The sequence below is a fragment of the Hevea brasiliensis genome, chromosome 1, assembly GCF_030052815.1.
Source record: "Hevea brasiliensis isolate MT/VB/25A 57/8 chromosome 1, ASM3005281v1, whole genome shotgun sequence".
Lineage (NCBI taxonomy): Eukaryota > Viridiplantae > Streptophyta > Magnoliopsida > Malpighiales > Euphorbiaceae > Hevea > Hevea brasiliensis.
Window position 1 is genome coordinate 108,427,943 of NC_079493.1, and position 12,938 is coordinate 108,440,880.

The 12,938-nt window shown below is 34.4% G+C and overlaps 2 protein-coding genes across 2 annotated transcripts; one reads left to right on the forward strand and one right to left on the reverse strand.

The window, feature by feature from the left end:
• Window positions 1–375: 375 nt before the first annotated feature.
• Window positions 376–1,198, reverse strand: LOC110668955 (uncharacterized). The gene is made up of 2 exons (XM_021830375.2): window positions 1,080–1,198; window positions 376–985 (listed from the first exon to the last, which is right to left on the reverse strand). The coding sequence occupies exons 1-2, from the start codon at window positions 1,196–1,198 to the stop codon at window positions 376–378; spliced, it is 729 nt and encodes a 242-aa protein (XP_021686067.2).
• A 7,084-nt stretch (window positions 1,199–8,282) lies between these two features.
• On the forward strand, window positions 8,283–11,742 carry LOC131183256 (uncharacterized). Its single transcript, XM_058153736.1, has 10 exons — window positions 8,283–8,347; window positions 8,498–8,611; window positions 8,935–9,140; window positions 9,239–9,524; window positions 9,765–10,401; window positions 10,491–10,774; window positions 10,863–11,016; window positions 11,112–11,156; window positions 11,241–11,425; window positions 11,532–11,742. The coding sequence occupies exons 1-10, from the start codon at window positions 8,283–8,285 to the stop codon at window positions 11,740–11,742; spliced, it is 2,187 nt and encodes a 728-aa protein (XP_058009719.1).
• The last annotated feature ends 1,196 nt before the right edge of the window (window positions 11,743–12,938 follow it).

Below are 12,938 nucleotides of genomic sequence, written 5' to 3' on the forward strand. Positions count from 1 at the left end.
TGGATTGAAAATAATTAAAATAATTTGTACCTTTTTTAATCATAGTCTTTTATTAGGATTAAAAATGAAATATACAAATTTGTCCTAATTAATCCTAACTATTATATGTTTTGAAAGTTTAATTTCTCACCATTTAATAAAAAATTAGTTAAAATAAAAAAAGAAAAGACAAAATTAGTACAATGTGATCTCAACCATTGATACATTTTGAAAGGATAGATTCTTATCTTTAGATTCAAAAGAAATAAAATAAAATAATTCCATTATACATCGTGGTGTGCCAAGCAACGCAAAAAACACTCATTTTGGAGAGTGGCAACTGCTGATAAATTCACGAAGGTATTGGTATGTGTTGAATCCCACACCCAACATATACTAAGGAGAAAAAACCCAATCATCATCATCCAAAAAATCGAATTCATCATTCTCAATATCAAAATAGAAATCTGATAATCCATTCTTCCATTGCATAAATTTCTTCTGCACATGCAACACTTCATCAGGTTTCTCTCTTCTTTCACTGGCTTCACATCTCCATGAGCGCCGACTGCCAAGTTCCTTTACACCAAGCCTTATATTGGCAGTCATATCACGTACATATTGAAGACCATCATCCATTAAGAAACAGTCCCATATATGAATTGTTTCCAGCTCAAGGCACTCATCAAAGATCATATTAATGGCCTCCCTGTACAAGCAAGCTCCCTCAAAAACTAGGGTCGCTAAGTTCTTCATTCTGCATAAAGTTTCAGCTATATCAACTGTTATATATGTCATCGTTATAAAAGGGGTGATTACTTGTAGCGTCTTAAGTTCAGAGCAGTTTTCACCAATCACTTGTATCACCTCAACAAAAGCAGATTGCTGCTTAACTTGTTGGAAAACTATATGCTCAACTTTTTTCCAATCACATATTGCTTCTGCCAAGCCTTTTTCTGTTATCCTGCAAGAGCCCTCTAGTACTAGACGTTCAAGATTAGGAGTTCTGCAAGCGGGCAATTAATTAAAGTGTAAGAATTCTAATCAGTAATATAAATTGAAACACAAGGCATCACTGAAGAAAATTATAGCTTGCTTACCTTTTGGCTATGTACTGTAGGTGTTCATCAATAATATTAAGACCTTCTGGGACTAAAACAGTCTTAACAGATAATCTCCATTGCTCCAGAGGAAACCCATTAGCATCATTACCCTCCATTACAGTCCTTAACAGCTTACTCATAATTCTGTAATTAAAATTTGCAGAAGCTTTAAGGGCAGGAGTCAAATCAACCGCATTGTGCCTCCAAAACAAGATATCCCAACAAACCAACATCCATGACTGGCATACAGAGGAGACATTGCAAAACAGGTCACGGTTGGGTATTGTATAAAATATTTTTCCGAGGATATTACTGTCTAATTCCTCCCATCTTCTCTCATCCATCAGAGTGGTGTCATGCACACTGCAACTATCAGTGTTTCTCTTCTCGTTAGATGTCATTCTGCTAAATCTAGCATTAACAAAAATATAGCTTTAGTGTTATGAACAAACAAAGAAACACAAGCTACTAACTATAAGGATTATTTTTATATCCATTGATAAAAAGAGTGATAAAAAGAAGAAAAGAATTTCTAACTGAGAAGCAATATTTAACAGAAGAACTGTGAGAGCTATGAGGTGTACTTTAGCGGAGAAGAGAATAGGAGAAGAAGATAGAAAACTAGATATAAAATAAAGCTTTCCAAATCAAATAGACAAAATTCCAGAATAAAAAACTCGTATTTATGGACTTAATAACTAATTCCAAATCCTTTTTGGGATTAGAATCCACAAATATATGATATACCAAAGGACTCTCTTACTTTGAAATAAAATTTTGCTAAGTTCATTATTTTGAAATTCCTAATTCTAGTGTTAATAGAATAATTACACTATAATCACATATTATTATTATTATTATTATTATTATTGATAATTGAATTTTGAAAATTAATAAAAAAATTAAGAATTATTCCTGATCTTCCTTTGTGTGGTTCTACATCTATAATGATAAATTTCTAGGTGCTACATTCTTCAAAAACAAATGCCAGACTACCAAAATAAAATAAAATAAAAATCTGCATACTCAAATCCACCAAATATAATACAGTAAGATCAAGGAGAGAATTTCTGCAGCATCAAATCCACAATGAAAATCAATAAATAAATAAACACCAAGGATTATAAAATTGCTCAACACGAGAAAAAAATTACAAGAACCCATCAATGCATAGCATCATTACAGCAAGAACACATAATTGTTTTTTTTTTTCTAAGAAAATAAAAATTTTAAAGCTTCTTATATCAAAAAGCTTTAAAATTTTCCTCATTGATCAACCCTAATAATATAAGATTAACCCATTAATGGAATGAAGCCAACAAACCAAAAAATAAAAATCAATTCAGGTAGAAAGTAAAAAGAGACAACTGAAATTTAAGATGATACGTACGTGGGCGAGGAAGAGGAAGGCAGACGGGCGCCTAGTGTTAGAAACTTAAAATTTTCCTCTCAGTCAAGGCTTTATAATTTTTTATTATCTATTTTTATTTTAGACTTCCTTGTATATGATTTTTTTTTTTGTACAATTGCTTTTCAACTTGAATTCGAATTCTTTGAAAACGTGTAGATTACAATTTTAAAATAGATTAAAATTAGGAAATTGACTGTGCATGTGACTTCTAATAATTTTAATATATAAATAAATTTAATTTATATATTTTGATAGTTATAGATAGTTTAGAGAGAAAATAATTTCTGTTTGAAGAGAAAAATATTAAATACATATTAATTAAAGGTCAGTTTATCATTTCAATTAGAATTCTAATTCAGTATAATTTCTTCCAATTAAGATTTAAATTTAAATATTATAATTTTAAAAATAATTTCAATACTATTAAAATAAATTTCATCGATAATACTATATTATTATGAATTCATTAATTTTCATATGTGATGATGATGCCTAATTCACACCTCCACGATTCTTTGATGTTGAATCACAAACAATTATTAAAGATGACTTTTAAGAGGTTAATATATATACATAATTTAATTATACATTTTAATTTGCTTAATAATTTTGTAACTTTGAAATATTATATAATTTTTATCACATATATTAAATATATATATATATATATATATATATATATGTTTTAACAAAGAGAATAAAAGGGAATCCCGAAGTCACTGTTCAAGAGAACGATGATTTGGGACCCCTCAATTTTTTTTTAAAATTTTTTATTTTAAATTTATATAAAACTCTACAATTAATTTAAAAATTTAAAATAAATTAATTTTTAATAACTAATTAAATTGAGTCCTTTATTATCATATCAATAAATCACCATGAGCATCTTGGACAATGCCAATGTACCTCCTTCGTACGTTTATGTATATTATAAATTATAGACATAGATTAAAGATTAATGCATTATGTGGTATACAATAAAATGATAATTTTTAAAATTTTTTAAAAATTATAAGTATGCATATATTTTTGAGAGAATTAAATTTTAATTTGAGATTGATATATATTAAATATAAAAATAGTTGTTTAAATGAAAAATAGCTATTTAATCACTTAAAATTTAATAATATTTGAGGTTGATATTAACCAATATGTTATTTGTTCTCCCTTGTTTTCCAATTATTATTATTATTATTATTATTATTATTATTATTATTATTATTATTATTATTATTATTATTATTATTATTATTATTTTAGATTAGTATAATAGCCCTAAAATCCAGTTGAAATTAACATATATTTAAACTTCAATCCCAAGCTCACTCAAACACATACAATAAATCCCAAGCCCTAAAATCTTGGGTCACTAAGATCTTTATTGTGCATAGAGTCTTAGCTACATCAGCTGTCATTCTTGTTCTTAATTCAAGAGGGTTGATTAGCTATAGCGTCTTAAGTTCAGAGCAGTTTTCACCAATCTCTTGTATGACCCCAGTAAAAAAGATTGCTGCCTAACATGTTGAAGAACCATATGCTCAACTTTTTTCCCAATTAATCACGTATTGCTTCTGCAAAGCCTTTTTCTGTTATCCTGGAAGAGCCCTCTAGTACTAGACGTTCAAGATTAGGAGTTCTGCAATTGGCCAATTAATTAAAGGGTAAGACATCTAATCAGTAAAATAAATTCAAACGCAAGGCATCACTTAAGAAAATTATAACTTGCTTACCTTTTGGCTATTTACAGAAGGTGTTCATCAGTAATGTTAAGAGAAAGCCCATTGCTCTCGAGAAAATTAAAACAGTCTTGACAGATAATCTCCATTGCTCTAGAGAAAATCCATTAGCATCATTACCCTCCATTACAGTCCTTAGGAGCTTACTCATTGATTTTTGAATTCTATAATTAAAATTTGCAAAAGCATTGCCAGGCAGAGTCAAATCAAGCATATTATGTCTCCAAAACAAGGTATCCCAACATCCATGACTGGCATACGAAGGAGACATCGCAAAATAGGAAATGGTTGGGTATTGTATAAAATATTTTTCTAAGGGTATTACTTTCTAATTCCTCCCGTCTTCCCTCATCCATCAGAGTGGTACTATGCACATCGCAACTATCAGTGTTTCTCTTCTTGTTAAATGCCATTCTGTTAAATCTAGCATTAAGAAAAATATTATTAATGACAGACATTAGCAATGGATTTTTTCCCGTTGTTAAATTGTAAAATTTTTGTAGTAAAATATAATATTTTATATTATTATAAAATATAATTTAATATATTTTTAATATAATTTTTTTATTATTAATTATATTAACACAATCAATAAAAAAAAAAAAAAAAAAAACGGGCGGCATCGCACGGGCCGTTGCAGCTTGTAACTATCTAAATTGCAAGATGATAATTACACCTTATGATTAAGCATACAATATAAAACTTATTTAAAAAAAAAATTTCTTTTGACTATATATATATATATATTTATTTTCTAATTCAACCCTTTTGCAGTAAATATCACGCTCGATCATTTTACGCTTACAAAAAATTTAGCTTAATCATATCTGCTTCGATCATGAGCCAAGCATGCATGGAAATCTGCAAGCTTGTTAATATTATACTACAACGTGCAATTGGTAACCAAATCAAAATAACTTAAAAACTAAATTAATAAATAACAATAATTGAATCGAAAGAGGGGTTGAGCCAAATCAAATTGAAAATTTTTTTTTGATTTGATTTGATTTATCAATTGAGACTATAAACTAAGCAAATTGAAGAAGAGCTAATAAATGACAATAGAACTATTAATTAATTCAAGTTTAACTTGATTACTGCAATTTAATTTTAGTTTACTAATTTTAGAATTAGTTAATTAGTTTTAGCTCAGTTAGGTAGTTGATAGCCGGCACTTTTAGTTGTAATTATTTCACTTATTTTTTCTTCGTCTTTTGTCTATATATAGGTTGAGAACAACTTTATTTATTGATCTAATGAGAATCACATTTTTCTCTCCCAAACTACTTTCCTAATAGTAGATTTGACCTGATCCAATTCTAAGTGTCAAGTTTCTGATTTGTTAGGTTTCATGGAGAGGTTAAGGTTAGTTTAATTTAGGTTAAATTATTAAATTTTCATTAATTATATAAAAGGATATAGAAATTAAGTTTTTTTTTTTTTTTTTTAAAAAAAAAAAGAAAAAGAAGTGAAGAAACAAAAGATTACATCCCACACAAACGTGGGTAAGAAACCCCACAAATATCATGAAAGTGCAAACTGAGAATACCATGAGAAGGATCATCAAAAAGCTGAAGCCCTATAGGAATAGATCCTCCCAAATGAGCCATCCAATCTGCACACATGTTATTTTCCCTAAAAATATGCCTGAGCGCCCTAATATCCCACTTCCGAGAAAGCAAATCTCTTATACTTATTAACTAGCTCGCATAAGCATTAACATCAATAATATTAGCAGAAACCATCTCAACCACAGTGCTATTATCAACCTCTACCAAAACCTTCTTAAGAACCAAATTCCACGCTTGCTGAAGACCAAGAAACAAACCCCAAAGTTCAGCAATAATGATGGAACAACTACCCAAATTGATCGCAAATCCACCCAGCCAAGCACCAGTAGAGGAATAACACCACCAGCAGAGGCTCTCCCTGTACTGGCAATAAAAGATCCATCAGAATTAATCTTCACCCAACCCTCCGGTGGAGGCATCCAACCAAACCAACCCCAAACCTTGCCAGTCTGATTAGACAAAGATAACACATCTGAAGAAGACATGATCTCTTTAACAAAAGCTAAGATAATAGCTCTACTATCCATAGGCCTGATAAAATTATCGTAAAAAACAACACTGCAGCGCCACTTCCATGAGAACCAACAAGCAACAACAAAGACGATCGTCCAAGTCAAACCCTCTACAACATTATTAGAGTTCGAAATATTGTGAATCACCCAACCTTCTAAGTCCACCTGACTGAAAAAATCTGTACGAATACCATGGCGAAGGATATGAGCCCAAACATCCTTAGCAACAGTGCAATCCCACAGGACATGTAACAATCTTTCCTCATGGAGGAAACAGCAAGGGCAACTAGCATCACAAACAAAATGACACCTTCTTCTCTCTGAATTAGTTAACAAACACTGATGTAAAACCAGCCAGAGGAAAGTTCGAATTCTCTCTAGTCCAGGCCACTTCCAAATAATATTCCACTCAATATTAAATTACTGCCAACCTGAATTAGCAAGGATAGAATAGGAAGATTTAATTGAGAATGTCCCATCCTTTGAGAGGCCCCAATAATGTTTATCCTCCACTACTATTGCATAAGGACAAATAACTGCAAATTTTACAAATGATAGCAACTAGAAGTAAATGAGCAAAAGAATTCCAAATCCAAGATCCACGATTATCAACAAACTCACAGAGCTTCCTTTTAGCCTCATCCAAAGAAATAGGCATCAAAGAATAACAGTTTATCTAAGTGCGAATCTCACCAAAGCAACCCATTCGTCACCGCCAGATGATCGCTCGAAGAAAAAAGTGAAATTCAGGGAAGAAGATGATACTAATGTTTTAGCTGTGAATCTAAACGGCGCTGGTGGGAGTTTGGTGCAATCCTTTAAAGATGCCCTTCTACATGGACAGGATGATATGATGGAGGTTGGGCAGTCTGTTGAAGATGGTGATGATGGGGGGCTTGGTTCAGATTATGAAGAAAAGGATGAGGATGTGCGGAGCGAAGAAGAAGGGGATGAGAATGATTGCGAAGAGGACATGGATGGGGATGGTAAGGAGTCTAAGGATAATAGTTTGTCCTCCAGTGATTTCTCTGTGGACACATCCGGGAAAATTCCTAAAATTATTTTATCTGAACGAGCGAGAGAGCATCTCATTCGGCCATGGAAATATGCTGTAGTGGTTCGCCTGCTTGGGAGGTCCATTGGTTATAAAAGTCTATGTTCTCAAATTGAATCTTTATGGAGGCCGAATGGAGAATATAAAGTTATTGATCTCTCCAATGATTATTTCCTAGTTAATTTGTCCCAAAAATTTGATTATGTTCATGTTCTTTTAGAAGGCCCACGGGTGATTCTGGGCACTATTTAATTGTTCAGCCATGGAGTCCAAAATTTTGTATGGCAGATGAGTCTATTTCATCGGTAGTGGTTTGGGTGCGGTTTCCTGATATGCCCCTCCAATTGTACCACAAAAGAGTACTTAAGATTGATTGTTGAGTTAATTGGAAAGCACTTAAGATTGATTGTTGAGTTAATTGGAAAGCTAGTCCATATTGATTGTAATACAGAGGAGGCTTGTAGAGGCAAATTTGCCAGGATTGCTATTAAGGTTGACTTGAATAAACCTCTATTAGCTAAATTTGATATTGAAGGTAGAGTCCAGAATGTGGAATATAAAGGTCTTTATAATATTTGCTTTAGCTGTGGTTGTTTTGGGCATAACAAGGACAGTTGCCCTGAGAGAATCCCTAGTTCACATGAGGCAATGCCAGTTGAAGGAAGTGTCCAGGCGGGTTCTCATGATGGTGGCCAAACTAGCAAGGTGATGGAGGAGGAGTTTGGTGAATGGATGATTGCTCCAACTAGACGGAGGCGTCCTAAGCAGGGTAAGGAAGCTGAGAAACGGTTGGGATCTAATGGCGATAATTTAGGGAATGGTATTAAGGGTTCTAGACTTGATGCTCTTTCCAATTATGTGCAAGAAGAATAAGCGGATATTGAAAATGATATGCAGTTAGTTAATTCCAAAAATCATGGCAAGCAAGTCTAGAGGCAAAGTGAGAGCTGCCAATAATGATGTTTCAAAGGGTAATGACAGGTGGGCTAAGCATAATTCTATTTTAAAACAGCATAAGCAAGCTAGGCCCATTTTTGAGGCCCAACCGAAGGTCTTAGGTCCTCCTGCTCATCCAGACAATTTTTAAGAGGGTGGGAACAAGCCCATTGAGCAGAACTTGTTGGGTGTTAGGAGAAATTTGAATTTTATTAAAATCAATACATCTTTGAGCCAAAACCAAACTGCCGTTGCGCTCCAAGATTCTCTTTCGCATGTTCCTGTCTCCGACGGATGGCAAGACAGAAGGTAATGATAAGCGAGGAGGGCGTGTTTTGATGGAGGGTGGCCTTTCCCCTAAGCCCCTTGATAGTAGAGTGGGAACCAGATTGAGAAGTTGAAGGAAAAGCCTGCATCAAGGCATTGCCAGGCGGTAGGGAGAATCTTGTTCCTGTTGATGATTTTGTTCAAAACATCATAGCTAATCTTGCTAATACTTCTTCAGATGGCACTTTTCTTGTAGAAGGGTCTAAGGAGGAGGAACTTGAGTCAAATGATGAGGAACCTTTTTGCGATCCCTATCTAAGGGATTAACTTTCTTTTTTCTTTGTCTTGTTTATGGAGTTTCGCAGTTTGGTTTGGAACTGCCCGGGGGCTGCTGGCAAGTCTTTTCACAGAGTGGTTAAAATTGGATCCGTAAATACCATATCAACTTCTTGGTGCTTATTGAGACTAAAATTAGTGGTTGGAAGGCGGACAAATGCATTGCTAAGCTTGGGTTTGATTATTCACATCGAGTGGAAGCAAGGGGATTTTATAGAGGCATTTGGCTTCTTTGGTCTGCGTTGTGGATGGTCCAAGTCCTGGTTAATGATACTCAGTTTATTAATGAGGAGATTTTTTATCCTCAAGGGGTTCCTTTTTAGTTCACTGCAGTATATGCAAGTCCTATTCCTAGTGTGAGGAAGCTACTCTGGGATAAGTTGTTAGATATTTCTCAATGTTGTTCGGGTCCTTGGTGTGTGGCAGGGGACTTTAATGCACTGCTATCTAATGATGAGAAGAAGGGTGGTAGTGATAGAAATAGTGCTTACTGTAATTTCTTTTGGTGTTGGTTTGATTCTGCTGGTAAGATTAACTTGGGTTTTACAGGGGCCAAGTTTACTTGGCGAAAGGGTTTGCTTTTTGAAAGATTAGACAGGGCTTTATGTAATAAGGTGTGGTACGCCAAATTTAATGGAACAGTGGTGTCTTATCTAGCTCGGGTTAAGTCGGATCACTGACCTTTAATTTGCTCCTCACCATCTTATTGCGATTATTTGAGTAATAAATATTTTAAGTTTCTTGCTATCTGGCAGCTTCATAAGGACTTTCCTAATTTTATCCAGAGTAGTTGGAAGTCCTAGGGTGACATACGCAAGTCTCTCCAAGATTTATCAAAGGTGCTTGGGAAATGGCACAGGGATTCCTTTGGTAATATTGTGAATAGCAAGTATAGAGTTCCAGCTCAGCTTGAACAGATTCAAAGAGCTTTGGAGCACAATCCAAGGAATGATTTTTATATTTTAGAGGAAGAGTTGCGTCTTGAGTATGAGAGAATTCTTACTGAAGAGGAGCTGTACTGGTATCAGAAATCATGTTCCAAGTGGTTAAGTTATGGTGACCGTAATACCAGGTATTTTCACTCTTTATCTATGAAAAGGAGTAGGAGGAATCGAATTAATATGCTTAAAGATGACTCTGACCAATGGTGTGAGGATCAGCAGTCTTTGAAAAATTTAGCAGTTCAGTTTTTTTCTAATCTTTATTTTGAGGATCGTGTTGTTTTCCCCAGTTGTCCTTTTTCGAATAAATTCCCTTTGCTAGATCCAGACGAAGTTGAGATGCTGGGGAAGAATGTTGGTGATGATGAGATTCGAACAGCTTTGTTCCAGATGGATCCAATGAAGGCACAGGGCTTGGATGGGTATAATGTTTTTTTGTTTCAAAAGAATTGGCATGTTATAGGAAGGGACGTGTGTAGCTTTGTTAAGAGTATTTTTTGTGGATCAATTTCGGTGGAGAGTATTAATCAAGCGTTGATTGTGCTTATTCCCAAGGTGGGTAAGTCGAAAAGCATCACGCAATTTCGTCCTATTAGCCTTTGTAACATTTTGTATGAGATGGTTACAAAGGTTATTGCTAATAGGTTGAGGCCCTTATGAACAAGATTGTGGGGGATGCGCAAGCACGCTTCGTTCCGAGAAGGCAAATATCAGATAATATCATTATTATGCAAGAAATCATCCATTACATGCGTAATAAAAGAAGTGGGAAGCAGTTAATGGCTATTAAAGTGGACTTAGAAAAAGCTGATGATAGACTGGGCTGGGATTTCATTCATTCTACTCTGATGGATGTTGGCATCCCTAGCAATATGATTGCAGTTATCATAGTGTATCACATCTGCTACTATGAGGATCTTGTGGAATGGTGAGAGAACTCAAGTTTTTAAGCCGTCAAGGGGAATTCGTCAAGGATGTCCCCTATCTCCTTACATTTTTGTTTTATGTATGGAGAGGTTGTCTCATGGGATTCAGGAGTCGGTGGATAAGAAGAAGTGGCGTCCCATTTGCCTGTCCCAAGGAAGACCTCCTTTATCCCACCTCTTTTTTGCAGATGATCTCTTGCTTTTTGCCGAAGCATCAGTTAGTCAGATGGAGGTGGTTCTTAATGTCTGTTCTCAATTTGCCTCTTCTTCAGGGCAGAAAGTTAAGTGTTGCTAAGACTCTTATCTATTGCTCAAGAAATGTTGCTCCTACGACTGTAGAGGACATCAATATCTTGTGCGATTTTAAGGCTACAATGGACCTCGGTAAGTATCTTAGAGTGCCATTGTTGCATGCTAGGGTCGAGGAGGAACCATGAAAATAAGATTCATGGTAGATTATCTGGATAGACTGCGAAGAACTTATCTTTGGCTGGTCGTATTACTCTCACTAAATCTGTCCTAATGGCCATCCCTAGCTATGCCACCCAAACTACTTCCCTTTCAAGTTCCATCTGTAGAGATATTGAGAAGCACTATCAAAAGTTTATATGGGGTTGGAAGAAAGATGGTGTTGAGATTCCTTTAGTTAAATGGTCTGTTTTGTGTCAATCAAAGGTGGTGGGTGGTCTGGGAATGAGAGATGTGTAAAGTTAATGATGCTTTTACTATGAAGCTTGTGTGGGGGATTGTATCGAGTAGGAGTGCTCTTTGGGTGAGGATTCTGCGCTCAAAATACTGTGTTGATGAGGACGAGTTGATTCCTAACCTGTTTAAGAAAGTTAATGCTTCTTGGATCTGGAAAAATATTATGAGAGTGTGGAATCTTATGCAGAATGCTATATGGTGGTCCATTGGTGATGGGAAGAGGATTTCTTTCTGGACGGATAAATGGATCCCTAATAGAGATTAAGTTTAAATTGGTATAAGATATTTCTAATAAATTCTAAATTTGTCAAATGCATAATATTTTCATTAAGTTTGTTGAGGCTCAAATTTTTATTTATTTATTAAGAATGTTAATTTTTATTTTGTATTTATTAAATATAAATTTATTTAGTCAATAGATTATATAAATACACATATAATGACAAGTAAATTTCTTATAATAATGCTAATATCACTTCTAATGAAGGTAAAAATGATCGTTTGAGTGAGAAAAAGATATGAGAGATTTATTATGAAGACAAAAGTTCATTTTAGTCCTCCAACTATTAGCGAAAAGTTGAATAAAATCTAAAACTTTTTTTGGATCAAAGAAGCTCTTAAATTATTTAAAATGGTACTTATAACACCAAAATTAATAGAGGTTAAGTGCCGTTTCATTGACAATTGTTGCATGGCCTCCATATATCTCAACATGAGAAGCTGTTCTCTTCCAAATTCAGTGACCTCGTCATGGCCTAATGGAGAAGATCCATCACAGACTTTTATCTTCAGGTACATTCGAGCAAGGTGATCTCTCTGCAACTAATTCATATGCTGACTGAGGAATCTTAGGAGGCAAATTTCAAGAACTGTCAAGCTGCAAAGAAGCTTGAAGCAGCTATAACAAAATAAAAAATGGAAAGGCAACAAAAACGAGCTATAGAAGCAAGAAACTCAGCTCCTGCACAATTTGCTTCAGAAGCTGCCTGTCAAATGCTAACAAAGAAGAGACTTAGCGTAAAAATTTCATCACACCTTATGATATGGATTCAAATGATATAAACGTTGGGTCGTCCTCTACTTACGACGCGCTAGGAGCAGGATAGGAGGAGGATCAGGGTTGGTACTTTTAATGTTGGATCACTTACAGGAAAATTAATGGAGCTTTTGGATACCTTGAAAGGGAGAAGGGTGAATATTGCTTGCATTCAGGAGACTAAATGGGTAGGAGAGAAAAGTAAGGAAGTGGGTAATTCATGGTACAAACTGTGGTTTATCGGAAAGGAGAGAAATAAAAACGGAGTGGGCATAATCATAGACATGACATTGAAAGACGCAGTAATAGCTGTGAAAAGAGTAGGAGATAGAATTATACTAGTAAAGCTAGTATTAGAAGGAGAAACAATTAATATAGTTAGTGCTTATGTCCCACAAATAGGACTAGACAGTGAGAGTAAACAA

Coding starts and splice junctions, on each gene's coding strand:
- LOC110668955 (XM_021830375.2), bottom strand. CDS start 1,198: ATGGAGGGTAATGATGCTAATGGGTTTCCTCTGGAGCAATGGAGATTA. Junction 986..1,079: donor CTACAGTACATAGCCAAAAG/GTAAGCAAGCTA, acceptor GCCCGCTTGCAG/AACTCCTAATCTTGAACGTC.
- LOC131183256 (XM_058153736.1), top strand. CDS start 8,283: ATGGCAAGCAAGTCTAGAGGCAAAGTGAGAGCTGCCAATAATGATGTT. Junction 8,348..8,497: donor GTTTCAAAGGGTAATGACAG/GTGGGCTAAGCA, acceptor GTTGGGTGTTAG/GAGAAATTTGAATTTTATTA. Junction 8,612..8,934: donor GACGGATGGCAAGACAGAAG/GTAATGATAAGC, acceptor GGAGTTTCGCAG/TTTGGTTTGGAACTGCCCGG.